Source organism: Lepisosteus platostomus, chromosome 1 (assembly GCF_059453375.1).
Source record: "Lepisosteus platostomus isolate fLepPlt1 chromosome 1, fLepPlt1.hap1, whole genome shotgun sequence".
NCBI classification, from domain to species: Eukaryota; Metazoa; Chordata; class Actinopteri; order Semionotiformes; family Lepisosteidae; genus Lepisosteus; species Lepisosteus platostomus.
In genome coordinates this window covers 21,919,991-21,947,166 of record NC_142611.1, presented here as the reverse complement: position 1 = coordinate 21,947,166, position 27,176 = coordinate 21,919,991, and the positions used below count along the sequence as shown (strand labels likewise).

Genomic DNA, 27,176 nt, shown 5'->3' with positions numbered 1-27,176 from the left:
ATGTATTGCTTATTACTTTGCAGTCATTTGATAAACATCTATGATTTACAAATATGAGATTAAAGTATTTCTACCAATTGACCAAGACAGAAGTATGAGACAGCTTTGTAAGAGATTAAAAATACTATTTTTATTTTACAAAAATAGGATATGGCCTGAGAAAGCTTATCTTTACATCTCAATGATTATTTAGAAATTTTGAAAACTCATTAGTAGTACAATGTTATAATAATTATAAGTGAAGACCAACATACCTAATAATTGTAATTTAGAATTTCTTTTCATCTGGACCTTCTGCATTTTAGGTATTAAAGTACAGAATAAACTATTTTCTTACACAGGCCTAACTGTTTTCTTACTATTTTAAATATACTACTGTGTATATATACAGAACATGGATGGTAACATTTTAATACCTTTGTTTTCTCTGATCAGGACCTCTACCACTCACAATTGCAGACTACTTTTTCAAACATTCAATGGATTTTTTTCCATCTCAATCCTTCAGATGTTGCATGGAATGAAAATAAAAAACCTGAAAATTGTAGTATTGCATGTTTTAAAATAAAAAACAGCAGTACAATTGTTTCTTTTCATATTTTTATTTTGATTAATATGACATGTTTATAATGTGAACGGGTAAAGTCTCATTAAACTGAAAACAGTATGATATGTCCTCTTATCGGATGTCCAGCAGTACTAGCATTGCACGTGGTTACTTTTATGTAGTGAATCAATTTATCCAATATGTAACCAGAAATAATAGTAATGACAAGCTTTTCAAAATCCAACACTAAACTCTTATAATAAATACATTTATGGAATGGGTATATAGAGTGGCTAGCTTAGGAATCAATGAGAAAGTATTGTATAAAACTGAGAAAACTGGTAACAGTTTTGTTTTCCCTACAATACTTCGTAATGTAACTAAATTCACTGGTAATGCCAGTATTTGACAATGATTTGATGCTGAACAAAAGTAGGTAAGTGATTGCAGCTGTCTTCCAACTTCCTTTGATGAGTTCAGAAAGCATTCTTAACACTTAATACATCCACTCCTAAGAAACCTCTACAACTTGCCGCAGCTCTTCAAATAAGGGAACAAGATCTTTCTCCAGATTGATAATCAAACCTGAACACAAAAAAACAGATATTCCTTGTTTTAAAACATGCTCTTTTTGATTACTATTCCTTTTTATAGGGTTTCTACCATTCTGGAGTTGGTAATAATTGTTAATTAACAGACTTACAAGCATTGCAATAAGCAATAACTGCGTGCACATGTGTAGTTGCTGTCAGAGTTTTTAACACTACAAATCCACAGCAGAGGTAAGCAGTGGATGGAGAATGGGAGTGCCTGACAAGCTACAGGACCTACTGCTTTACAGCAAGCCAAGGGGTCCCTGACTGACTTCTGACCCAAATAATTGTAGGCCGTATTTGGCCATTTATACTGTATATGGTGGCCTTTTGAAGGATTCAGGTTGCTGTCAGCTTATATCTAAAACTAAGGCAATCTACCATCTAAGCTTTTGCTGAATTATCTATTTAGACAATTAGTATGGTAGATTATAGAAGAATGTTTTATAAATGGGCTACAAACTCAGAATCTAGAAGGACATACCCGTGTTGGCACTGCTGCTTGCGATAAAGCTGATTACCAGTGGCAATCGATTAAACTGGACAATCTAAAAAGTGGAAAAAAATCACAGGTTAAATGGACAATCTATAATCCTTCTGAAATACCTCATCTTTCAAATGTATTTTTTCCCACAAGTACAAATGATAATGTCATAGTAAAGCTATATTTCTGACTGTTTCACTGAATCTTGTTTTATCTCTTTAAATTGTCACTGTCTTTAAAGTGATTATCTGACATTCGAAAAGATGTTCAGAAAATTCAAAATTTCTATTAAAAAATGTCTGGAATCACATTTACAAAATGAGGGCTCTATAGATGTTTAATCAGTAAATGTATTTCAGAAAGCAGTCTGAGCTGATGAGCCCAGACTTTACTGACTAAAGATGGGGTCAGGGTAGGTCATTATAAGCTGATTGTGAAGGGGTTTTCCCTAACTGTTGCAGACAGCTGGCAAAAGTACTGTATATCCAAATTGAAGAGGAAGGGAAAAAAAAGTATCCTCAATTGTGAGGAAATGTCTCTCAATATACCAACATCAAAACAACTTTCAGAAGTACATTATTTGAAAGTCAGTTCCATAAGTCTTTCAGAAAAAAAACATCTAAAATAAATTTTATATATAAAGAAATAATAAATCATAAATCACACTTAAATTGCTATGCCAGTACCAGAATTAGTACTTTTATGTCACTACCCAGTGATGCCACAAATACCCCCTCATATAATTCTTCTAATGTTCATAAGCTTTAATTCAAGACCTTTATCTTGAAATTAGGTTTCTTTATCACTGAATAATGGGAGCCTTTAGTGATTATAATGAATATAATGTACTTTGTTATATTTCTGTTTTTGGAGTAATTAATCTTTTATGTCTATGAACTGTTAGCAACATAAACTCCCAACTGGGGATAAAGTGTATCACATCATATTTTATTATACAAAGGGGAGAGAAACATTCTTTTGACCTTATTCAAACCAAAATACTACCAGAAATTGGTATTATTATATCGGGCCTCCATTGCTAGGTCATTTTCCCTTTTCTGTATTTTTTGTTTTAACATTTTTTAGATCATCAATGAGAAATATTTAAACTTTTTTTCCCATTACCTTTGTTTGTTTCTACAATTGTTTAATGTAATGCACTTACATGTTGTAAAATAAGCTGACAGATTCTGAAACAAAATACACCACTTAAAATGACCAGGTGATACTACAACTGCTTTAGTAATTTGCCTGTAATGTTTATTTTATGTATATGTTTAAGTCCACTCTGTCCCCTTTTGATATATCAACTTGTATCATTGAATCAGGTTACAGTCTTCTGCTTTAAGTGCCATCAAAGAACAAGATCACCAATATCAATATCACCTGGTATGTGTTATAGTAGCAGATGATGCTCTTGTTTTTGGAAAGTCCCAGCTTGCTGCCTTGGTCAGTTGCCAATGCAAATGTGGACAGAAACCCCGGTCTGAGAGCATATTCAGGAGCATTGTCATTTGCAACTGTGAAAAGACAATCACAACTGTCAAAATCTATCAAATACCAGTAAGAATGCTGTCAGATGTGGCATTGGTCCTAATTATTTATTACTCTGTACAACAATTTTTAAATATGCATTTCCGTACATGCAACATCAAACTAAAGCATTTTTTAAATGTATCAAATCATATTTAATCATTATTCTGAATTAATTTTGCTCAATTATTTGAAAGCATGAAGTATACCTTATACACACACTATAAGTATCATACAACTAGCACATTTATACACCCCAAACTACACTGTAAGAATACATAAAGAAAACAGGATAAAAAAATCACATACTTTTCAATGTGATTTAAATTCTTAGGCAGCTAAAAAATCATTTACAATTCTTTACATATTCACACATTATTAGTTACTTAACTTTGCACTTGATTATTAATTGAATAAGAATTGTGTGAAGCTCACATACTATGCAAAATTGTTATATGTAAATCTGTGACTCAGACATGAGGTTATGCATATTTAATACAGCTGAAATGTCAATTTCATTAAGATTTTGGCTGCATTTTTAATACAAACATGACAGAGCCCACTGAATATCTGAAATGCATGTGATTAACTATCTGCACTGTAAAAAAGGTGAATCTTAAATGTTTACGAAAATTACAAATTAGTGCAGAATGGTCTCTAAGAAGAACAAAATCATCAGTATTACATTTCATTGACTTCTGTGATGAACTACTTAATTTTTAAGAAAATACATTATGACTGTACTCATTGATGTTCTATATCATGATAAGGGCAGAGAGAACATTTGATCTGAAGTAATAACATGCTTAATGCAATATGCGGCAATACAGGAGTGAATTAAATCTGAAATGAACAAATGATTACCACTAATGATAGTAATCCATCACCTACTTCATTTAAGATAATAAGGCAGCTTTATACATTTCTAGCTTGTTTCTTTCTTCATTCTATAAATGTACCTTTTATTACTGGTACTCCATCTCTGTCAGTCACTACAATTGCATGAAGGCCTTCAACGCTGTTTAAAAAAAATAGAATTTTAGAAGACAGAATACAAATACATTTAACTAAAGGATGTTTTCTAGACTAATCTGCAGCTACAGGCTAGGCATTTCAACTATTTGTCTTTATTCATGAGGAAGAAAGGGATACACAGAAAAAAAACCTTTCAAAGGATACTAACAATTAAACGGAACAAAGACCTATCAGAGGTTTTCTTCCTTTTTCTGGTGGAGAAGTAGAGAGGGGTGCATGATCAGCAACTCTGCCTTGAAATGGTTATATAAACCAATCAATATACAGTAATAATACCTTTACGAATCAGAATCCCCAAATGATTCTAGAGCTGGTTGTCAGATGCAAATTTACATCATGGGGGGTAATTGTAAATGATTTATAAAGGTCTCAACTAAACCAGCATTGTTACCTGCAGTTACCCTTTTAATAATAATCATAATAATAATAATTGCTTACACACTTATTTAGAGCTTTCCTGGAAACTCCAATCAGGGCGCTTTACAATTACAGGTAACTACCACCAATGTGCAGCATCCATCTGCAACGGCAGCCATAGACTGCGGCACAGTATGCTCACCACACACCCGCTCTCAGTAGGGAGGAGAACAGATTGATGAACCCGATTCATAGATTGGGATTATTAGGAGGCCATGATTGGTAAAGGCCAATGGGGAAATCTGGATGCTGGGGTAACACCTCTACTTTTTTCAAGAATCGCCTTAAGATTTTTAATGACCACAGAGAGTCAGGACCCTGGTTTTACGTCACAACTGAAGGATGGAGCCCTTTTTAAAGTATAGTGTCCCCATCACTCTACTGGGGCATTAGGACCCACACAAACTGCAGGGAGAGCACCTCCTACTGTTTTTCCCACGAGGTCTCTCATCTAGGAACTGACCAGGCCCAAACCTGCTTAGCTTCAGTGGGTTGTCAGTTGTGAGCTGCAGGATGATATATGGCCACTGATGTACAGATGCAGCCATTCAAAATGGGTGAGGTATTTCACGGTATACCGTGACACGCCCACCGGGGTATCACGCGGTATCACGTGTGTCACGTGACTAGCTATCCGGCGTCGCCTTGTAAAACCGCCAGGGGGAGCTTAACCTCTCATGTACAGCATTCGAGCCTTTAATTTTGAACTGTGTATTACAGCATGTTAATCATCAGTCATTCAAATGTTGGTATATTTTATGAAAGCAAGATTGCTCAGTTGGACAAAAGTACACAACCTACCTTTATCAGAAATATTTATGCATCAAAGCCTTTACTGAAGATATTACTAATAGTATTAATAATGGATGACTTTGGACAAACTGTATACTCAAAGTATAATTTCTTTAGCACATTTGTACAAGCACTTGGAATCTGTCCAAGCCATACTTTGTCAGGCATTTTGTTTTACTTCAACGGGCATAAAAACTTCCTTGCTTTTAACAGGGCGTTTCATAATTTCTAACTACGAAAATGATTTAAAATGCGACACCTATCATGAAAAGAAAAAAATACACACCAGTATTCCATTTCTCCCTAAACATTGTAAGCTTCGAAGTCTTTAACTAACGTGATACCGGAGTCAACAAGCATACTTTTAGAATTTGATTTAAAGGGAATATAATATGGAATCGCGTATCTCAAGAATTTAATAACGGTATGATTATATCCGTGTACTGCGGGAGGGCTGTTTCGCCTGCCTGCTTATGCGAGCTGTCTTGTAGCCTACTGGTCTAGTTGCGTGACTAGCAACTGGCAGGTTGTGTGTTCAAATCCAGCTGGTGCTGGACCTTTCAGTTTTATTTATTTATTTTTTAATCGCGTAACATAAACATATTACCGTATGCAAACTGTACTGTATACAATATGTATATGTATATTTAATGTCTTAACTGTGCCCGTTTAAGTATTGAATATTCATATCTAATTTTACCACTGAAGGGAAATCTTAACATAAACATACAGTATATGGCTGGTCTCGGTACTTTAAAGAAAAAAATACACACCAGTATTCCATTTTTCCCTAAACATTGTAAGCTTCGAATGAAACCACTAAATAAAGACATAAATATAGAAATCTTAAGATTTGTTTTATTTAATGTTGGTAGCAGGATGAACTGTCAGAGTGTATATTTTGTCGCAAAGTTGCTACAAGATGTTAACAGTGAAAAAGGTATTTAGAAATGAGTTATTTCAAGATGAAAAAGAAAACATACACGAAACATGGTTTCATTACGACCAGAATCGGTCTTGAGATATTTTTAACTTGATTTACAGTATTTGAGAGGTATGTCTTAACACCGATACTACAGTGCTTAAGTACTGCTCACGTATATGTTTCTAGGTTTATATTATGCATTTCATACGGTCAAATTACTTTTGAGCAACTAATAAGAAGCGCGAAACGGTATGCGTTTTAGTTTCGTTTTGTGCTGGAACCCGTGGATTGATTAGAGATATCAAGTACATACAAGTCATTTTTTAAATGTTGTAGTTCGTCTTGAAAAAATGTTACGAGTACATCATCTATCAACAATTACACAGGTTCTGTTTCCATATTGCGGATTTTGGTTAGGTACAGTATTATCAAATCCAGTGGCGCTGTGTGTTACTTTACTGAGTCCCAATCTGTGATTGAAACCTGTAAAACCGGTTTAATTCGTCACAGCCAGCACTCTTCAGGTGTGAGGGTCTTCTGCTCAGAATGAAACGCTAAAATGTTTGTGTATATTCTAATGGTAGTGGGGGCAGGGTGTGTGGGAACAGGTTTGTTCTTCACACCTGAAACATTTTCTCTGAAAGGATTTTCTTAGCAGTTTAACCGATCTTGTTACAGCATGTTACAGTTTACTATTATTAACCATATTAATTTTAAGTGCTTAATGTAAAATCTTGTAAAAATATATTTTCATTGTTCAAATATACATTAAGTCTGACTATCATATAATAAGTTAAATACAAAACTAAAGAAAAAATAGGGTTAAATATAATTCAAAATATTTTGCTAACAATGTTAACTGTTTATGAATAATAAAATGTATTAACTAAGGAGTAGGATGGCACAGTTGTTAGTATGTTTTTTGTTTTGTTTCTTTTTCATAAATACAACAGTAGTACCCGATGTCTCAGTGGCTTTCAAAATTAAATTATGCATGCAAACCTGTGAACTAGAAAGATAACTAAGATTTTAATACTAATTAAATGACCGCGGGCACTTCCCACCCCCCCCCCTACATTCTCAGAGTAGAACAGACTAACCTTCTAATGAAAGACGGTCCACCCCCCACGGACAGGAAAAGTGCCCACAGGCACTTAAACTTAATATGGTCAGTAACGGTAAACAGTAACATGGTAAGAAGGAGCACGTACAAACGTTTTCGAAATAACCACATGTAAGACTCTGATCCTAAAAATGTTTAGGGAGAAAGTGGAATACTGGTGTGTATTTTTTCCTTAAACTACCAATACCAGCCATATACAGTCTGTAACGTAGGGATTTCTATATGTCTTTATTTAGTGTTTACATTAGCGACAAAGGCTAAACTTTTAGCTTCAGTAACGTGTACATATCTCCCCTTTTTATAAAACGACTTGGTTGAAAACTGTTCCAGAGCCACTGTTGTTTCATCAGTGAAAAGTACATCATGAAATACCTCTCCCTGTTCAATCCACTGGAAAAAAGAAAAGGAGCATAAAGCGTCTGATGGTCATAAACGATATTCATTTAGGAGCAGCATCAGAGGTATGTTTTTAACTGCACTGCATTGGAGAGAATACCATAGTGTGTTTTTTTTTTTACTCCCTGGCGGAAACTGGCTTCCAGAAGAATCAGTATGGCTCAGAGATTAAATAAAACTTCACAGACATTAACGAAGAGCATAACGCGTGTACTGTATACACTGCAAGTACAACCCAACTCTCTGCAGGAGTGCTGGCTGTGACGAATTGAACCGGTTTCACGGGTATTTTCAAAGTAGGAGGCGAGATTTCTAGCGAAAGACACCCCCCCTCAAAAACCCAGTAAATACAGTACTTACTAGTTAAAGGCTAGGCTCCCGACTACGGCGAAAGGAACCCTTCTTTCATTAGAAGACAATGAACATATTTTAGCCCTGAATGAATTAATAGCAAACATAGTTTACATAAAAGACATTTTTCCAAGAAAGTTTAGCCTTTGTCACTAATGAAACCACTAAATAAAGACATATATAGAAAAATCTTAAGATTTTTAAAATACATGACTTTGCTAAAATTTATTTGAAAATAAAAACAATTATAACCGCCAGGGGAGAGAGAGAACAGGGGAGGGATGTTGGTTTTGCATAAGGGGCGGGGCTATGGAAAGTAGGTATGTTTGGGAATGTGTAGTTACATGTTCTGGCTGTTTGTGAATTATCGTTGTTGAGTATGGAGTGTTGAGGTATTGATTTTGTGTAATGCTTTATGTTGAAAATTGAGGTGGATTTTGTTTATGATAAACAGGATAAACTGGGATGGGAGGAAGGTTTGGTTTTGCATAAGGGGCGGGATTATGATAATTGGAGGACTTGCGAGTGTAAAATGGTTTGATTATTTGATTTTGTATTGTGGTTGTTATCTATGTTTTTGGTTGGTATTATGTTTATATGGTTGTTTTTGTTGGTTGGTTGTTATTATGGTTATTAATAATACGATCTATAGTTGAAATCTGAGCCTAAATAAAAAGAAAAAGCAAGTGATTAGGTTTATGAGCAATCTAATTACTTATTCGTTTAAAAAGCTATATAAAATAAAGTTTATTATTAATTTGCTGGACAGAGCGGTGAACATTATTATGCATAAGACAAAGATAACGATCCTGATCAGTTTAGAAATCTGTGTACGCTGTAAGGTTTTTATTTCTTAAACTTTTAAAATACACGTTTAGAATGGAAAGAAATCCTCTTCCTGGTATAGCAAACCAGCACGTCTTTTTTCTCCAATCAGAGGGGTGTCAGATGGTGTCAGCCAATCACCATTCTGCGTTGGGTAGCAACGGGTGACTGTTCTCAGGCGGAACATGTAAACAGCTTAATGTTCGTGTTAAATATTTTTTTTTAATTAAAATTCATTCTATACAGCAATCGCATATTTGGGTACCGTTTCATAAAACTTTCATGCTTAAAATGTTTAGGGAGAAATGGAAGACTGGTGTGTATTTTTTCTTTAAACTACCAAGACCAGCCATACACAGTACAGTTTACATACATACAGTAATGTTTTAAATTAATATCGTTTATGACCTTCAGATGCGTTATGCTCCTCTTCTTTTTATGCTCAGCTACTAAAATTTCCCTTTAGTGGTAATATCCATATAAATATTCAAAACTAAGCGGATTAAAATGTGCACAGTAAAGACATTAAATGATTAAATCTTTGCACTACCAACCAATGCACCACGAGTGCCCCTGTCGGTCATTTTGGCCAGCCAATCACTTGCCCTGCGGTATGCTCCGGTGCCCCGCGGTGGCTTGTGGGTAGGTTACCGTACCGCGGGTTTTTACCGCGCATTTTGAATGGCTGCATCTGTAAGCTTTTGACCTAAACCATTTAAGCGGGAACAATAGAACTATAGACTTGACTTGAAATCATATGTAACATCTTGGAAAACTTTAGCAACATATATCAAAGTTGAATTTTGCCATAAAGCACAAGGATCAGGAGCAAAGGTTGAATCATTTTGTTCATAAGGAATTAACTTCAATATCAAACTACTTGTAGGCCATTAATTAAAAACTCTGTTTTCCGATTCCTGGAGGAATCGAAAATGTTCGTGTACTTTAACATGGAAGGGGAAGTGCTGTTTTCATATAGGCCAAAGTTTAAATGCCAGAACCTTATAATTCATTTTGGCACAGTTTTACCTTTTTATAGGCAAACGTCATAAACCATGAGCTATTTTTTAGTGTTTTTGTCAAGGCAATTTTCTGTTGTCATAGATATTTTCCAGGAGGTTTTGACACCCAAGTATTTACTTCCCTTTCACATTGGGAAACACTCTCCAACCTATTATCTCAATATTTCCCCCAACACCTCTAAAGGAAACTGATATTTTAGTGCTTGATTCATGGCAAAAGGGGGGGTGAAACAATCCTTTGTTTGTCTGTAGTAACAGATAACTAAAGTCCAGTCGACAAAAACAAAATGTCTAAAAAAGGTGTAAACATTTTAAAAACATTTTGCAGTTCACTTTGCTTAACCATGATTAAGCAATAAAGTACGGCAGGGTCTAGATACTTCTGAATATAACATTTGCAATTTCACTTCTTCACGGTTTGGTCTGGGGGCAGAGTTCTTGTAACGAAAGAAGAGAACTGAGGCGGAGGTTATTAAGCACAATTTTCAAACTAGTTGCAAAACAGACAAGGATTGTGAGAGTGTTTCTCTTCCCCCTGCCCAAGTACCCACTACCCAACATCCACATCTCACCTTGTTTTTTAAAGTAACATCTTGGTAATATTTTATTAAGTATATCTTGGTTGTATTTATGGTGTGGGGAATGACAGGCTGGAGATGACCTTACAGGCTCACTGAGAGCTGCCTTTTTCATTACAGTGGGTCATCAATCAAGCAGAGAGAAAAAAAAGCAGGTATCTGCTGAACATAGAGGAGAAATTAAGCTAACTGATCTCTACAAGTTTGTGATTGCAATCGTGTTAGTTATTTTAATTAACTAAACGCTACTGCATTATTACTTCATTAATCATATAAGGGGAGGGATAACACATGTCTGTTAACCCTACATACTATATGCAATAGTGCACTATATAACAGTATAAAGGTGGCCTTGCTTATATGGCAATTCAGCTATTTGCGACACTTCTCTGCGCCAAACCCTCACAAATATTGAGACCCTACTGCATAGAAAATGCACCTAACATTTATGTTGTACCACTCTTTCATCACTAGTGATTCTTAAATATCTTTTAGATATATCTTAAATATAGATTTCTCTATAGCAAAAAAACAAATTAAAGTTTTCAAACCTTGGCAACTGCTTATACAGATACCTCTTCAGCTCCTGTGAAAAACAATCAGATATAGCTGTTGGAGGGATCTGCTGTTTACTAGTGCATTCCATTAGGAGAAGGTTTGTGGTTACAGACAGCACTTTTATACCATTCACACAATGTAACAAAGCTGGTTTAATAATACTGAAAGGGTACATTCCATATTCATAAATAAATGAAAATATGAACACTTGTTAAAGATGATGGCCAGAAATGTAATATTGCATTGCTTTGTGGTCACCTGGAAGTGTCTCAAAGCTGAAATGTGGAAAGAGATTCTAGAAGTGATCTTGATGAAGTCTGAGTAACACAGCAATTTCTTCCTTTCATTTGAGTAATTTTTTATCCCAAAGTTTTCTACATATAGATAAGCACCTGTTTGAATTACCACTGAAGTGCAATACCCACAGTGCTTCACAATGAAAATTACATTGTTCTTATGGAGTATTGGAGAAATGGAGAATACTGGGGCATTAGAACAGGATTTGGAAAAAAAAGGGAAGAGTGCCACCTACTGTTTCTACTTACAACTTATAACTTACAACAGCAACCTGAATTTCTCTGGACATCACCCTTAACAGCACTGACCTGCTTAGCTTCTGAAATCTGATAAGATCAAGACATAATGTTGTAATTCTTCTGTCTAAAAATAAAAACTGTAAATGAACTTTTCAGCCATTTACCGAAGAGCTCCCAAATCACACCTCCTTATCTAGTGTTAAGACCGCTTTTGATTGACCAGCACGACCTCCATATGACTAGACAGCAGAATATTTATGAAATGTACTACAGAATGTACTACATAAAGCATTTTGCTAGAGCAGGAAGCATAATTTGGGGGAGATGGAGAAGTTCTGCATGGAAGAACAGTAAGAAATCTAACTTAAATATTGTCAGAACAAATTAAAAGGTTACAGGAAGTGATTTTTTATTATTATCAGCACCAAAGGCAAATGAAAGAAATATTAATTGCTGTAGGATGAATAGTTTTTAATATTGTATATTTAGGACAATTTGCAATGATTTTAGAAATACTTGTTTTTGCTGTATTTCAAACTGTCCTAATATGTGTTATATCTTAAAACCAACTTAAGTTACACTGTGTTCAGGCTACAATATGTATACAACTGTATCTACTTACAGTTCCTACACCCAAAGTTAGGAACTGCATGGAAAACAATGATAAGATTCATGCAACAGTGGAAATTGAAAATATGTATCCATTAGTATCAGATTTTTTTCCCCAACATTCACTGGTAACGGTTTGTCTTCTCTCAATTAACATCCTGCAGCAACGAAAAAAAAAAAGATCTGCAGTTTGCTAACATTAACATACAACATTTTTTAGACAATTTATACAGTAAATACTTACATCTGCCATTTTCTGTGTTTTTATTAGAAGTTAAAAACCTAGAAAGTAAAACAACCAAAATCAGATGTTGTGATGAAAGGACAAGAGCAAGGACTGGAAAGTTTCATACTTTTTTCAAAGAATGTTTCTAACTCCAGTTATTTTTGCATGAAACTCTTACTGTTTTATTAAAGGAAATGTATAAAACTGTAAATGTATAAAACTGCAAATCTAAATAACAGTAATCTACATCTCTTAATGTTTCAAATGTGATAGTTTAGTTACATTTAACACCAACATCAAATTTAACACTCGTTCAAACTAAATCGTCTTCCAGCAAATAATATAATTTTTAGACGGAAGTGTGAATGTTTCTGATACTGTAGATTAAAACAACTTAATTGCCACTAGTTCCAGTGGCCAGAATAAATAAGACTATATATTATATTTATTGGGAATACCTCTGTCAAATAAGTATTATTTTAAAATAAAAATATTATAATTTATGAGTAGTAAATTAATGTCTGATATTATTGGAGAAGGAGGTAGAAAATATTTAGGGCTTCAGAATGGACCGAACGAAAAAATAGATAGCACTTCTCCTTCTAATGTCAAAGACAACGAGGATTAACATTTACGTTTAATTATTATTAATTATGTATAATGTTAATTAAACGTACACTTAATTAATAAAGAAATAGGAATAAACGTTTTATCAAAATCAGTGTCAAGAGAAATTTATAGGATAATATAGAGGCACTATATGTCACCTTTTTTAGCTAGATGACAAATCTCCTACTTTTAATTTCTACTACAAATTAATCTCAAACTGAGACCTCAGCGGCTGAACCAAATAAAAAGGAAACGAAAAGACAATGTGTCTATGATTCCTTTTAAAAAAGAAAAAAATACGATAACCTATTCAAAGGCAAAATACTCTAATTGGACTTATAATGCAAAATAAGACGATATTACCTGCTTCTGCTAGATTTGTACGGAAGGTTTGTAGAAAATGAAATAAATCACATGATATTTACACAGAAACGGAAGTATTTTAACAATTGACCTTTCACACGTTATGACAGCTTCCCCTGTCACAAACGTAAAGAGTTTCCTATCGTACCGTGCCTCCCCATAAATGTGAGCATTCTTGTTTTCGTTTTTTCTACATTTATAAAGTATACTAAATTAAATAAAATGGGAATTTTACAGTACACCTCACTAAAACGAAAACATATAAAAACAAAAGAAACAGGAAACATGGTTCTCAAATTGTAATAGTTCTCGTGAGAGTAGCGGTACAGCAAATCAGAGATCATTAGAAGTGAAATACTTATGAGTTACATGAAAAGAACATCTAGTTTATAACTAAAGATAAACAACTGAGGATTAAGGTTTTGACAAATACTCTGTAATGATTCCAGTATCAGTGACTATGAGCTGGATCATCAAAATAGGATTTCCTGATTATTTGCATTACAAGCATTTTACGACAGTGTGAATCCTTGTGGTTACAACTGACTTACGGTAAAGGCCACGTGTGGTTGTAGGAAATCAGCGCGGCGTGGTGGTGTAAAGAACATATTGGGCATTTTGGGAGCAGGCGGTATTTGTTCAGATAAAGGTGAGGTAAATAAATGTTTTTTTTAAAGATGTGCTTATGATTTTTTATTGGGTCATGCTTTAAGACGTCTAGTTAAAGTCCAGGATGTTTTCCAAACTACTTTATGAGTCAGTTTGCTTTGGGGAGTACCTAAAACTGAACAGTTTGGTTATAGATTCATTACTTCACAATTCATACCTACGTTCATTTCTACATAAATAATTGTATGCTTTGGTTCAATCACATATTAAGAGTTAATCGGCATTTTTGTCTTCATCACTTCCCCCTAAGTTAAAGGAGATATTTATGCATGGTTTCAAAGTGAACGTCGTGCACAAAGTAATGTCGATTAATTTCAATGAGCAACGCACTTCAGTTCAGTGTGGCATAATAAAGTGGCTCCATCTTATTCATTACCATTTTGGAACATGTGCTTTGTCCACTGAAAGCTAAAGTGTAAGTTTTGTTGCGATCTCACCCGATTCTCATTTTTTCCCCCCGTGAATCCAAAATTCATGCGAAGCATGAACAGTAGTTGAGCTAAAAGGGAGTAGTACTGTTTTCTTTCGTTTATGTATTATTAAGTGAAAGTCAATTCTGGTACTAGTACCCATTTATATTTTAAAAAACTGCAGTCAGGATATGAGGTTGTTACAAAAAGCTGGTCAAACTGTGTCAAATTAATCATTTCAATGAAGTTTCAATTTGCCGAGCAAGCTAGTATCAGACGGGTTTTTTTGTATCTTATTCTGTTGTAATTTGTTTTTACCCAAAATGCTGTCTTATCAGCCCACTTTCTCAATGACACATCATAATATGAATTAATGTTATACTTTTTATACTAATTAAGAATATTATTAATACTCTTATGCATCATACCCTAATCTGGTGGCGTATAGCTGTAGATTTTTTCAATTTAATTCACCGTTTTTGTTTTCAATAGTGTTAGAAGACGTTCCCACAAGGAACTTTAGAAAAGAAAGATTCACATAATTGTGGAATTGGTGATTGAGCACTTCCAGGGGAGGATTAGGATTAATTGATCAACTCGGTCTCGGTTTTCAAGCAGAAAGTAACTCCTTGATTTTAATGAGTTTTAACTCTTCGGTAGGATAAGGCAGACCACATTGCGTCAGATTGCTCTGCAGAGAGACAGGTTTTAGGGAAGCTTGTCTCATTCCTAGTCATTCACAATTGGTAGTTCTCAATTGGAAATTGAGGTAAAATATGCTTTTACCTGGTGAAGCATTTAATTGTTGAAGTAACCTTTAAGAGCCAAGATGGTCAACCAAGGTGGGATCACGAAATCTAGGTCACACATTCTAAAAAACACAAAACTCTTTTAACTTAATGGAACACTGCATTTTGCAGTCGAGGTTTAGGAGGCCAGGGCTAAAATTTCACTTTAATTTTTTTTTCTTGTGCAAAACAGGAGGATCAGAAATGTTTTGTGAGTTGCCCAAATGGCAGTAAATGGGTCTGTTTAGTATAGTAATGTAAGTAAATGATCTAAGTGCCAGAATGTCATAAATAATATCATAAATGTCTTGTCATGCTTTGAATAAATAAAAAATGATGCTTTGATGAATAATTATAACACTTATGTATCATGTTGATGTTGCTGTATGCAAATGTGAGACTGTACGGTTTTGATTGTAGCTTTTGATCCTTAACTACTGATGTATCCTGCAATACTACAGAAACCAGGATACGTCCCAGCTCTTTGGACGTCTGCTGTTTATATTTGAGCAAAATACGTTTTTTTGTGTTGCAGATACAACACTGACCAAAAGGCCAGTGGGAGAAAGTCCTTACTCCTCATGAACTGTTGTCTGTTTTCTTCTAGCAATGTCTTTCCGTGGAGGAGGTGGCCGAGGCGGCAGAGGAGGGGGGTTTAATCGAGGTGGACGAGGAGGTTTTGGGGGCCGGGGCGGCGGGGGAGGATTTCGAGGTGGTGGCCGAGGAGGCTTCAACAGACAAGATTTTGGACCTCCAGAATATGTTGTTGGTAAAGAAACTTTATCGTTGACTGTAGACCTAAATATTAGTCTGTGTAGGGTTTACTGAGACGTACACAGTCGCTGTTTATTATTTTGAAGTTAACTAGCAAAATAATTAATTTGGCAGACCCGGTTGTAGAAATGTAAATATTACGTTAAGAGATTGAGTTACAGAATGAAGGAATGTCACCTTTTATAAAAATCTTTATGAATTAGGTGCTTTCTTTTAAAAAGGTATTGGCTTGGTTGAGAACAAAAAATTATAGTTACACTTAGCTTTGGCATTATTGAAATATGAAATATGCAGACCGCTGGTCTTACAAAAGGATGAAGTATTTCTTCCATATATTATGGTTTCTTATAACATTTAGAACTGAAGTCTATGTGGACCATTTTAAAACCAGTCAAAAAAAGTAATATAACACAGCACTTGGGTACATTATATCAACTCTGTTATGGTACATCGAAGAACACAATGCATATTGTCAATATTTGCTTTGTCAAAATGTCTTGTAGACGTGTTTTAAGGGCATTGCTATCTTAATTTCTTTTCTGGTTTAATTTAAGTATGCAGCTGTGAACCATAGGAATTCGTAGGATTAAATTAGAAAAGAAAAGGCTCTTTTTTTGCAGAATCATGATTGAGTTTTTGCATTTGGCTTTTTTGAGCAGCACTTCCTTCCCAACCAGAGTATATTTTTTTTATACAGATAGAACTGCCCTGATAATTTCAGAGTTGCCACATGACTTATGGACAACCATGCTACTTATTTTAAGCTTGTCCTGTAGCTCTTATAAAAAAATACCATTTACTGTCATAAGTGGCATGCTTTTGTGGATGCTTCTTTTGGTTTAACATAGCTCTAGTTCTTTATAGTAGCATGCCAGTCTTCCAGGATACCTCATTATTTTAATTAGTTCATTTTAATATTTTCACAGGTCATACTCAGGACATAAAGAAAGAACTATGTTCTTAAAGCAGTTGCACGGGTGACTTATTTAATATGATCTTACAGGCATCTTTTTAGAAAAAGGTTGAAGGTGCCCGATGTGTTGTGTTGTATTTGAAAGAACTGGTTGGTTTAAAGGTGACAAGTTTGCAAGGTTAATATAAAAAAAATCAGTTAGGTCCCAGAAAATAAATCAAAAGTACAGTACTCAAAAAGTGTTAGTAATGTTAAAAACATATTTGATATTTTTACAATATTTTAAAAACATATCAGCTATATTACAGGTTTTATTGGCAGTTAGAACAATCAAACTACATACTAAAAAGTGAGACTAATTATAAAGTTTTTTTCATTTGTTGTTGCATTATTGTTTAATGAATCAGTGATCCATCAAGGCTAACATTTCTCTAATTAATCCCTGCAGCACTTGGTGAGTTTATGCATCCCTGTGAAGATGAAATTGTATGCAAGTGTACCACTGAAGAAAACAAAGTTCCTTACTTCAACGCTCCAGTTTATTTGGAGAACAAAGAACAGATTGGGAAGGTGGATGAAATCTTCGGACAGCTCCGGGATTTTGTATCCTTTGCAGTCGCCTAGACCTGAAAAACCTGTTTATTATTGTCATATACATCATTTTTCCACACATGAACACATATTGGCAGTTTTTGTATTCCTGGACATGTTTACCTAAAATAAAGTATCCCAGTAGTCGTGCTACTCACAGGTTTGTGAAATTCCTGAGTTTCTCACCCTAGTAGTATGGTTATGGATGGCTTATAGTTACAATGATGTTGGTTAGGGTATGTGTAACTAATTGACAGGTAACTATAGGCACATAGCCCAGGGTCCTGGTGGAATGTTATAAGTTCTTGGTGTTGTGGCTGGCATTTCATTATTTCTTCAATGGATATAATGGACTAAGAGGGATTGTGTAGTGTAGTGCACTTTTAGGGTTAATGTTTAAGTAAGCAAAGCATTAGCATCTTTACAATGCTTCTATATTCCCTGTTGCCAGATATAAACCTACAGATCTGGTGTTATTAGGACAAGGATTTAGGCCTTTGCTGGTCATCAGTACTACATCTATATGCTACTGAAATGAATGAAATGATCAGTAAATATTCAGTAACCTTGTGCGAAAAGGAAGTGTATCCCATGATTCGGTAACGTGAGGAACCCTCTTTATCAGCTATAACTTAAAAAAAAGTTTCCTTTAAGTGTATCAGTCTGAAAATCAATATTGACTGATTTTGTTTTTGTTTAATTAGTAATGACTTAAGTTTTTGTGTGTCATTTGTCACATATGGTTAGATCTGCTTTTTTATCTATTTCTAGGATTTGGTGAGGACTAGGTAGAGATCATATATATAAATATGTTAAACCATAGAATCTTAAGAGGGTATACTTTTTCACATCATTGTATCAAAGGCAACATATTTAAGTTAGCCATTTATGTATATAAAGAAAAGTTTGATTCACTGCATTATATAAGCAATGTTTCCTCTAAGCATGTGTTTATGTGCACGCAGGTTATGAAATCAGCGCACATAGGAAATTGAACTGTGCACAAAAAATTTAATTACCCCAAAAATATGATGATGATAATAAAGCATACATGGTCATCAATTGAAGAATGCAAAATTGACCACATGGGACTGGCTGCGAGATCCCCTACTTGGTTGTGTGCATTATTATTGCTACTCGATAATCGATATCTATGCTCTCGTAGTCTTGTACCTAACAGCTCATGCTCGTTCAACACTCAGTCTCTATGACTGGGCTCATTGAACCGCTGTCCTGGTCTTTTGGATCTCAATGCTTCTATGAGAATTACTATATTAACAAAAAATAATTTCAGGTTTATAATTTTACATACACTCAATTTAGTGCGCACAAGTTTTTGTCACTGGCACAACTCGAACGTTTTACACATACAGGCCATTAAAAATTAGAGGGAACCTTATATATAAGTATAATTTACTTCTAAAAAAGTCCGTCCTTAATTCCTAAAGTCCTTAATTCAAATAACAGTATTTTTCAGTTAAACTCTCAGAAAATATGAAGGCCTCATCATTCAAGAAGTTACAGAAGGTATGGAACAGAGAAACGCATTGCATTAAACAATTGCTTTAAATTTGTTTACCTTAAATATGCATAAAAACTGATACGTTAGGCACTTTGTCCAACTACAGTTAAACAGATGTTATAAATAAAAAAATTAAGCTCATGAGAGTTTAACATTCCAAGTCATATATAGACAATAAAATTTCAATTTCAGGTTTTGAGCCTAGATAGCATTGCTTGAGTTCAGATCATTAAAGGCTAATTTTTCTTGTCAGAATTAAGAAAATCCTGTTAGACTGAAACAGTTATATTTTTTGCGACCTTTCAACACTGCGTCAAAGTGCCAAACATTGTTGTTTGTAACTAGAATTGTCGATCTTTCTCATGATGATTTTGTATTAAATAATACAATAATTGTTTTATTCACGTGATTGGAATTAAGAGAATATATGGAAATTAAGCTAAAGCCACTGGTGTCTTCTAGTAGTGACACTGCTCTGTATACAGTTTCAAATTCACTTCAATTTCTCTGGAAACTTATAAATTATAGTAAAGCTGTATCCATAAGCATCTTTTGAGGAAGTGATAGAATATGAAAACTAATTTGGAAACGTTATGTATGTGACTATTGGTTACCAGCAGTACTTTAAATGCTAAATCTTGACTTGTTATTAGCAGGGAATAGAACTGGTTTGTTGGGATTAGGTTGATTACCAGTCTAAAGTCCTTTTTGTGCCTGCAGTTCTACATTGACCCCGCTAAGCTGCTGCCCCTACAGCGGTTCTTGCCAAGACCACCTGGAGAGAAAGGGCCACCCAGGGGAGGCCGAGGAGGAGGCCGAGGAGGAGGACGGGGAGGAGGACGGGGAGGTAAGGATATTGACCTTCTCATTGTAACGAGTCTCATGTGTACTGGATCCCTAAAGCTGCCAGGTTGTCATTGCCGTAGAAAAACACAGGCAAATGTTGAGGTGCATATACTTTTTATGTGTTTGTTTCCATTACTGCTGTTCAGACGGCTGTAGCAAGTTAGTTAACCAAGACCTACCTTTTCTGAATCCAGTTGACTATTTTTAGAATCATACTGCAATAGAGATGATGCTGTAATTTAGTTCTGATTTTTTTCCATAGCCTTGTTTGTCAGAAAAAAAAAACATTTGTCCATTATTACTGGGCTCTGTTTTTACAGATACATTAACAATTTTTTCAATCATTGGGTATTATTCCAATCTTGAGAGACTGCAGGAAGAATTTTATTAATGGCCTACGAATAAAATCTCTTGTTTTCTTATAGTGTTGTTGGTCCTTTTCATAAGGCCCTGGAGACTTGCTTATCTTAAGTGGTTCTAGTTCTAGGAACTCAGTCTGCCTTTTCTATGCTAACATGATTTAATATAGGACTTTGTTTGCTCAGTCTGAGGGATGTTGTCTGTTCCTTCTTTGGTAAACATTTGAATCAGATACTAATTTACAGTTGTGAGTAGATGTTTGTGAACCCTTTGGAATCATTTTTATTCCTACATTAATTGCTCCTAATGTATGATCTGATATTCATTTAAGTTATAATAATAAACACAATCCGATTAAACAAATAACGCACAAGTGTACTTTTTCTTGTTTATCTTCTCACCGTCATTTTTATGTCTCATACACTTAAATTATTATTACACCATAAATGCATACTATTGTTTTAGCTTCTATATGATGTATTTTCTCTTGCTTCTAGCAAGTTCTAAGCATTTAATTACCTTTTGTGCTACAGTTTTGTTTTTTAGATATGTTCTCTGGATAATTCCAGGTAGCAAGGTTATGCTGAAGTTCTTTGTGTCTGTGAGCAAAGACTGCTTTTGGAGTTTTCTCATTTTTCTTTTAAATGCTCTTTGTTTGCAGGTGGTTTCCGAGGGGGTCGGGGTGGCTTCGGAGGAAGAGGGGGCGGAGGCTTTGGTGGAGGCAGGGGAGGAGGAGGATTCAGAGGAGGAAGAGGAGGTGGTGGGGGGCGTGGATTTAGAGGTAAGTTGAATGGAGGCCTTTAAGCTTCACAGGTGGATTTTTGCAGAAAAATATAAAACTGTTGGTAAATTTAGGCTGTAGTCTCCAGCCCTGATTTTAAAGCAATTTGAGCTATTTCAGGTTTTCTAAGCTGATGTGTATAAATGCCTCTACCTGATGCTGAATATTATCACCCTATTTTAACTGCAATTGTTTGTACAAGTGTGTAGTCTTTATAATAGCAATTACTTGTCCCTTACATTTTCTGAAGTAAAAGTTGGTGTGCTTTGTTGATATACATTATTAATTCTAAAATAGTTCTAGTTGCTGTTTGATTATATTTATCTCTAAAAACAGTGAAACTCCTGTCCATGTACTTTTGCAGTAGAGCATGAACCAATCTTTAGAACTGTTGTAGTAAGTGATTGAATTCATGAATACACTTAACTGGACTTTGGTTTGAAATTGTAGGTATACAGTGCCTTCAGAAAGTATTCTCCACTTTTTCCACACTTTGTTGTGTTGTGGTCTTATTTCAAAATGGATTGAATTGATATTTTTTTGGTATCAATTGACACACAATGCCCCATAATGACAAAGTGAAAACATGTTTTTAGGAATTTTTGTAAATGTATTAAAAATAAAAAGCTGAAATCTCTCATTTACATATGTTTTCAGACCCTTTATTATGACACTCCAAATTGAGCTCAGATGCATCTTATTTCTTTCTATCATTTTTTAGATGTCTCTAGAACTTGATTGTAGTTCACCTGTGGCACATTCACTTGTTTGGACATGATTTAGAAAGGCACACCTGTCATTATAAAACCAAGCCATGAAGTCCAAGAAAGACCTAGACCTCCGAGATAGGATTGTGTCAATGCATGGATCTGGAAAAGGGTATAAAAATTTGGCAATGCATTGAAGGTTCCCAGAAGCACAGTGGCCTCCGTCATTGCCAAATGAGCTGGCCATCTGGCCTAATTGGGTATTTGGGCAAAAAGAGCCTTGGTCAGGGAGGTGACCAAGAACCCAATGGCCACACAAACAGAGCTTCAGACTTCCCGTGTAAAGATGGGAGAACCTGCCGGTAGGACAACCATCTCTGCAGCGCTCCATCAGTCAGCGCTGGACGGAAGCCACTCCTGAGTAAAAGGCATATGACAGCCCACCTGGAGTTTGTAAAACAGCACTGAGAGACTGAGAGAATGAGGAAAAAGATTCTCTGGTCTGATGAGACAAAAATTGAACTCTTTGGCCTGGATGTCAAACGCCTTGTCTGGCAAAAACCAGGTACCGCTCATCACCTGGCTAATACCATCCCTACAGTGAAGCCTGGGGGTGGCGGCATCATGCTGTGGGGATGCTTCTCAGCAGCAGGGAATGGGAAACTGGTTAGGATTGAGGGAAAGATGAACGGAGCCAAATACAGAGAGGTCCTTGAAGTAAACCTGCTCCGGAGTGCACACAGCCTTGGACTAGGGCGAAGATTCACCTTTCAGCATGACAACGATTCGAAGCATAGAGCCAAGACAATGCTGGAGTGGCATCGGAACAAGTCTCTGAATGTCCTTGAGAGGCCCAGCTAAAGCCGGGACTTGAACTCTATAGAAAATCTGTGGAGAGACCTGAAGATTGTAGATCACCGACACTCCCCATCTAATCTGACAGCTTGAGTGGACCTCTGAGGAAGAATGGGAGAAACTGCCCAAATCCAGGTGTGCAAAGCTGGTAGAAGCATACCCAAGAAGACTCGCAGCTGTAATCGCTGCTAAAAGTGGTCGTGCAAAGTACTGAATAAAGAGTCTGAATACTTATGTAAATAGGAGATCTCAGTTTTTTATTTTTAATAAATTTGCAAAAATTCCTAGAAACATGTTTTTGCTTTGTCATTATGGGGTATTGTGTGTAGATTGATGGCAAAAAAGAATCAATTCAATCCATTTTGAAATAAGTACAACACAAAGTTTGGAAAAAGTGGAGGGGTCTGAATACTTTCTGAAGGCACTGTAGTCAAACAGTTAAATGGATTTTTGGAATCAGATGAAGAGTGGATTTGCATAACTCTTTAGGGTGCTTCAAATTAATCCAACCTGTGAAAATACTGTATATTTTTCACTATTTTTTTCTGTTTTTTTACTAGAGGGCTTAGAATCATTGGAGATTGTGGTCCTGTGATTCAGTATGGTTATATATATAAATTGACTCAAGACCAGGATTTGGTGTTTAAAGACCAGAAATCTATAATTTATTCTAGTTAAGCCGATAAATATGATGTAGCTCTCCAGAACAAGGAGTGTTTCTGATTTAAATTAAAAATTGTTATTCCCCTAGGTGGCTCAGATGTCTTATTATTGATGTGTTCAGACAAGTGGAAAAATTGCTTCTGGTGTTCACAGGAGCATCACTTCTGTGATTTTACTTGGTTAATTAAGGAATTCTAATTAGCATTAGTGTTTTCCAATCTGCAGTTTCTCATCAGATGTGAGCAGATTGTAATTGTCTTTGATTACTACTTTAGGAAGTGATGTGTTGCTCAGAGACTTTGAATAAATAATCCAAACTTTTAAATTAAATCATTGTGTTATAGGGGAGGTTTTGAAGGAGCAAAGAAAATTGTTTAAAATAATATTATCTATGATTTGTGATAACAGAACAAATTGAAGTTACGCTGGAACTCTGGCATTGCTGAGTCTTATTCCACACACAGGAGGAGAATGCAGGAGAATAGTTTTCTAAAGGTTGCTTGAAAACCATCAGTAAGCATTGAAGTTTACAGCAGCATTTGTAAAAGTGATGGGTTTAAAAGATTAGTTGTTTTTTCAGCTTTGTTAAAAGATTTAATTATGCACGTCAGTAATCTTTTTCAAACTTTTTTATAAGGCTTTAGGAATGTAGGAGGAATATGCTTGTTGTAAATGGGGGAGTAGCTTAAATAAAATAAGGTAAAACAAACATTGAAAATTAGGACTTGCACCTGCTATCCTAGCAAGCTAATTTTAAAGAGATACTAGCACTTTATCTTAAAAAAATATATTGGTTTCTTTATTCCTTGCACAGTTTTATGACAGCATGATAAAAGGTATACAAGGGTAAAAGGAAAAAAAAACAGGTTTACAATAATAAGCAAAATACAAGCAACAATATCTTCAGATGGTTGGTTTTCCACCTATTTCATCTTCTCATCTTCAAGTTCAGTGTATGTGGCTAAACCTGACCAATTCAATTTTTTTTTACCTACATTGTTCAAAGCTGACCTTTGAAGTTACTGATGAATAGAATGCACAATGGCTGTTAATAATATTACCGATTGTAGTAACGTTAGACTGTGAAACGGATATGCTTTGTAATTGAATTCTCAGCAGTATTATTTGTGTTACTGCATTATTGCTCTCTGGGGTTTTGTGTATTATGTTTTGGTTTAAAGGTTTCCTCAGCAGTACAATTCATAATCTGAATGTAGTCTTGTGCTTGAACAATACATTTGAATGCAACTCCATTTACTGATAGTGTCTTCATAGCTAGGAATGAGAAATTCCAGTAATAACTTTATATAGAACTTTTCATGACACATCAAGAGTCATGGAACCTAGTGTCATAGTGCAGCTTCAGCCTGGGAGTAGTCTTCAGGATGTGTTAGTGTCAGGATCAGATTTCAGTCAAGAGACTGAGTAGTCCTTGCCAAAGTTAGATGATAATGAATTAATGTTTTGAATTAGGCTACCTATGTGTCTCAAATACATTTTCAGTTTGAAATTTTATGTTTTAGCAGTTTCAAAAATGTATGTATGAGTTACTGCCCAACTAGTTGAAGTTCATTAAAGTTGCAGTCTATACAGTTGCTTGTTTTTATGTGCACCTGACACTGAAGTGAGAAAAAAATAATTTCAGTATCAGTTTTTCTCAAATCCATATTTTGAGAAGAAATAAAACCTGAGCTTGCATCTTTTCTGAAGTTAAATATAATTGTCTTGTGTTGGAGTTTAAATGGCAGGTATGATTCTCTGTATACATTCCTTTGAAATCAAAAGGTTTTTCTTGCATAGTGTGACTCAGATTTTGTTTTTCCCCCAATAGGTGGGAGATGATGAAAAGCAGAAAGTCTCAGAAGATCGATTCCCACTGCCCTGGTTCCAGATTGCTCTGCTCTGCAAGAAATGGACAGGAAGATGCACTGTGTTCATGTGCTTCATTGAGAAGGACTGACTTGATTTTTTTATTGCCTTTATCCTTGAGTCTCATATGAATATTTTCAGTACACCTTCTTTTAACATTAAAAAGAAGATCAATGGCCAGAAAGACCTTTTCTTATCCAATGTGTGGAATGACATTTTAACTGTCTGCTTAATTATAGACTATCAAACAGAACAAACTAAAAGCTTTATAATAGTTTTTCTTTTTACAATTCACATTTTATGTTCCTGTATAATACTGCCCAGTACAATGTTTGATTTTTTAAATTGTATTTTTCCTGTTTAAATGCAAACAATAAGGGTCCCAATAAAAAATAATTTCTAATTTCTACATTTTAATTTAACTTGAATTTGAAATTTCAAGTTAACTTGAATTTAACTAAGTTTTCACTAATTAGTGCATTACATCTTAAATGTTTTAAGAGGTAAGTGAATTTGCCTCTGTTTTTACATTTGAATTTTATGCATTTATATTAACGTCTAATGTTACTGGGACCTATATTGAGGTATCCACATGAAACATTTTTAGAAATGTATCCAAACAAAATTAAAACCTTGTGTTTTGAAGAGTGGCCATTAACAGAACTGAGAAGTGAGTATTGTGCTAAAATAGTTCACTACCTTTTACGAGCAGTTTGTTCTTAAGAGCAGAGGAGGAGAGGAGGTTACTGTATAACTAGTTTAACTTCATGGCGCAGGATGGGAGCTGTGGTTGAGGTTGAGCAGAGTAAACTGCTTTTACTTCTAAGTAGAAAATCAATATCTGAACAAATGTAAAATTCTAAAATGTTCTTGTAAACAGAATTCACCTCTTCATGCATGTTCTAGAAGAAAGTTTAATTCAGCTTTATTGTTCTCAGTATAACATTTCTGCAGCAGGCATAAGTAATTCTGACCAACAATATAAGTTTTATTTTTACAGTGGAGTGTTCATAGTTACAATATTCATGGTTAGCTGTGTTTTATATAGAGCAATTTGTTGGAATTCCTATATTGTCAAGTCAAGGGAAAATGTCAAGGGATTTTTCAGACATTTCTTAAGGCAGATTGTTATAGCAATTCTGTGAATCCAAATAAAGTTTTCTAGTTTTGTTTTTTTTTAATCATGAACAGCATCATAAAAACAATGAATCTGTAGCACAAAGATATGTCAAGTGTGCATGGTCTGAGATACCTCATGGTTATGTACCAGCTTAACTGATAACATGATTCAGTCAAAATAAGTATCATAGGACAGTCCCCTTAAAGGTTCTTATTACAGTTTGCTCGTTTTGAATTCCATCAGACATTATATCATTTGCTGATTTTGTTTCACAGTTGGACTAGATGTGGCTGCATAGCAAGTCCTCTTAACCAATTAGGTCCATAGAGGCAATTTCTGCCTCTGCAATATTTGTCCCCTCAAATATTTTTTGTAATATCCCCTGATGGATAGACATTAGAGGCCTAGTTTAGGGCTTAAATTCATGTTAAAGTTATCTTTACTTACATATGATAAGGTCAAGATTCCATTGTTCATACCTCAATTGAGTATTGGTTTTCAAAGGATACTTTAAAACATAATAATACAGCCTATAATGGGAGGGTTGCGAAAATCAGAAAATACCTGAGTGGATTAATAATTATAACTCCCTACTCTATATACTCAAGTGTTTACTATAGAGGTGCATGAGTTCTTTTTTCTCTGACACAGCTTGTTGAAAAGAGTGATAATTTAGGTACACTTGATTAAACAAATATTTACAAATGATAGTACACACAGTTAACTACATTCAGCATACACGTTACGCTATGTACAAATAAGGCATCCCCCAGGCCTATGTTCTAA

General features: G+C 34.9%; 2 protein-coding genes across 3 annotated transcripts; one reads left to right on the top strand and one right to left on the bottom strand.

Annotated features, from left to right (window-relative positions):
* Positions 1-583: 583 nt before the first annotated feature.
* Positions 584-13,640, bottom strand: lamtor3 (late endosomal/lysosomal adaptor, MAPK and MTOR activator 3). Its single transcript, XM_088627285.1, has 7 exons — positions 13,523-13,640; positions 12,569-12,606; positions 11,173-11,207; positions 4,117-4,175; positions 3,011-3,144; positions 1,625-1,688; positions 584-1,132 (listed from the first exon to the last, which is right to left on the bottom strand). The coding sequence occupies exons 2-7, from the start codon at positions 12,575-12,577 to the stop codon at positions 1,059-1,061; spliced, it is 375 nt and encodes a 124-aa protein (XP_088483411.1). The 5' UTR covers positions 12,578-12,606; positions 13,523-13,640; the 3' UTR covers positions 584-1,058.
* Positions 13,641-14,022: 382 nt separating this feature from the next.
* On the top strand, positions 14,023-25,681 carry gar1 (GAR1 homolog, ribonucleoprotein). 2 transcript variants are annotated; one of them, XM_088627274.1, is made up of 7 exons: positions 14,023-14,171; positions 15,997-16,158; positions 17,525-17,679; positions 19,135-19,194; positions 19,910-20,036; positions 21,057-21,176; positions 25,233-25,681. In XM_088627274.1, the coding sequence occupies exons 2-7, from the start codon at positions 15,999-16,001 to the stop codon at positions 25,241-25,243; spliced, it is 633 nt and encodes a 210-aa protein (XP_088483400.1). In that variant the 5' UTR covers positions 14,023-14,171; positions 15,997-15,998; the 3' UTR covers positions 25,244-25,681. The 2 variants fall into 2 exon arrangements, with proteins under 2 accessions (XP_088483400.1, XP_088483397.1); XM_088627271.1 differs by having other exon boundaries at positions 14,098-14,171; positions 19,910-20,025; positions 21,058-21,176.
* The last annotated feature ends 1,495 nt before the right edge of the window (positions 25,682-27,176 follow it).

Coding starts and splice junctions, on each gene's coding strand:
- lamtor3 (XM_088627285.1), bottom strand. Junction 1,689..3,010: donor GCTACTATAACACATACCAG/GTGATATTGATA, acceptor TCCACTTTTTAG/ATTGTCCAGTTTAATCGATT. Junction 1,133..1,624: donor AAGCAGCAGTGCCAACACGG/GTATGTCCTTCT, acceptor TTTTGTGTTCAG/GTTTGATTATCAATCTGGAG.
- gar1 (XM_088627274.1), top strand. CDS start 15,999: ATGTCTTTCCGTGGAGGAGGTGGCCGAGGCGGCAGAGGAGGGGGGTTT. Junction 17,680..19,134: donor TCGGACAGCTCCGGGATTTT/GTATCCTTTGCA, acceptor TTCAAATAACAG/TATTTTTCAGTTAAACTCTC. Junction 19,195..19,909: donor CATTCAAGAAGTTACAGAAG/GTATGGAACAGA, acceptor TTGTGCCTGCAG/TTCTACATTGACCCCGCTAA.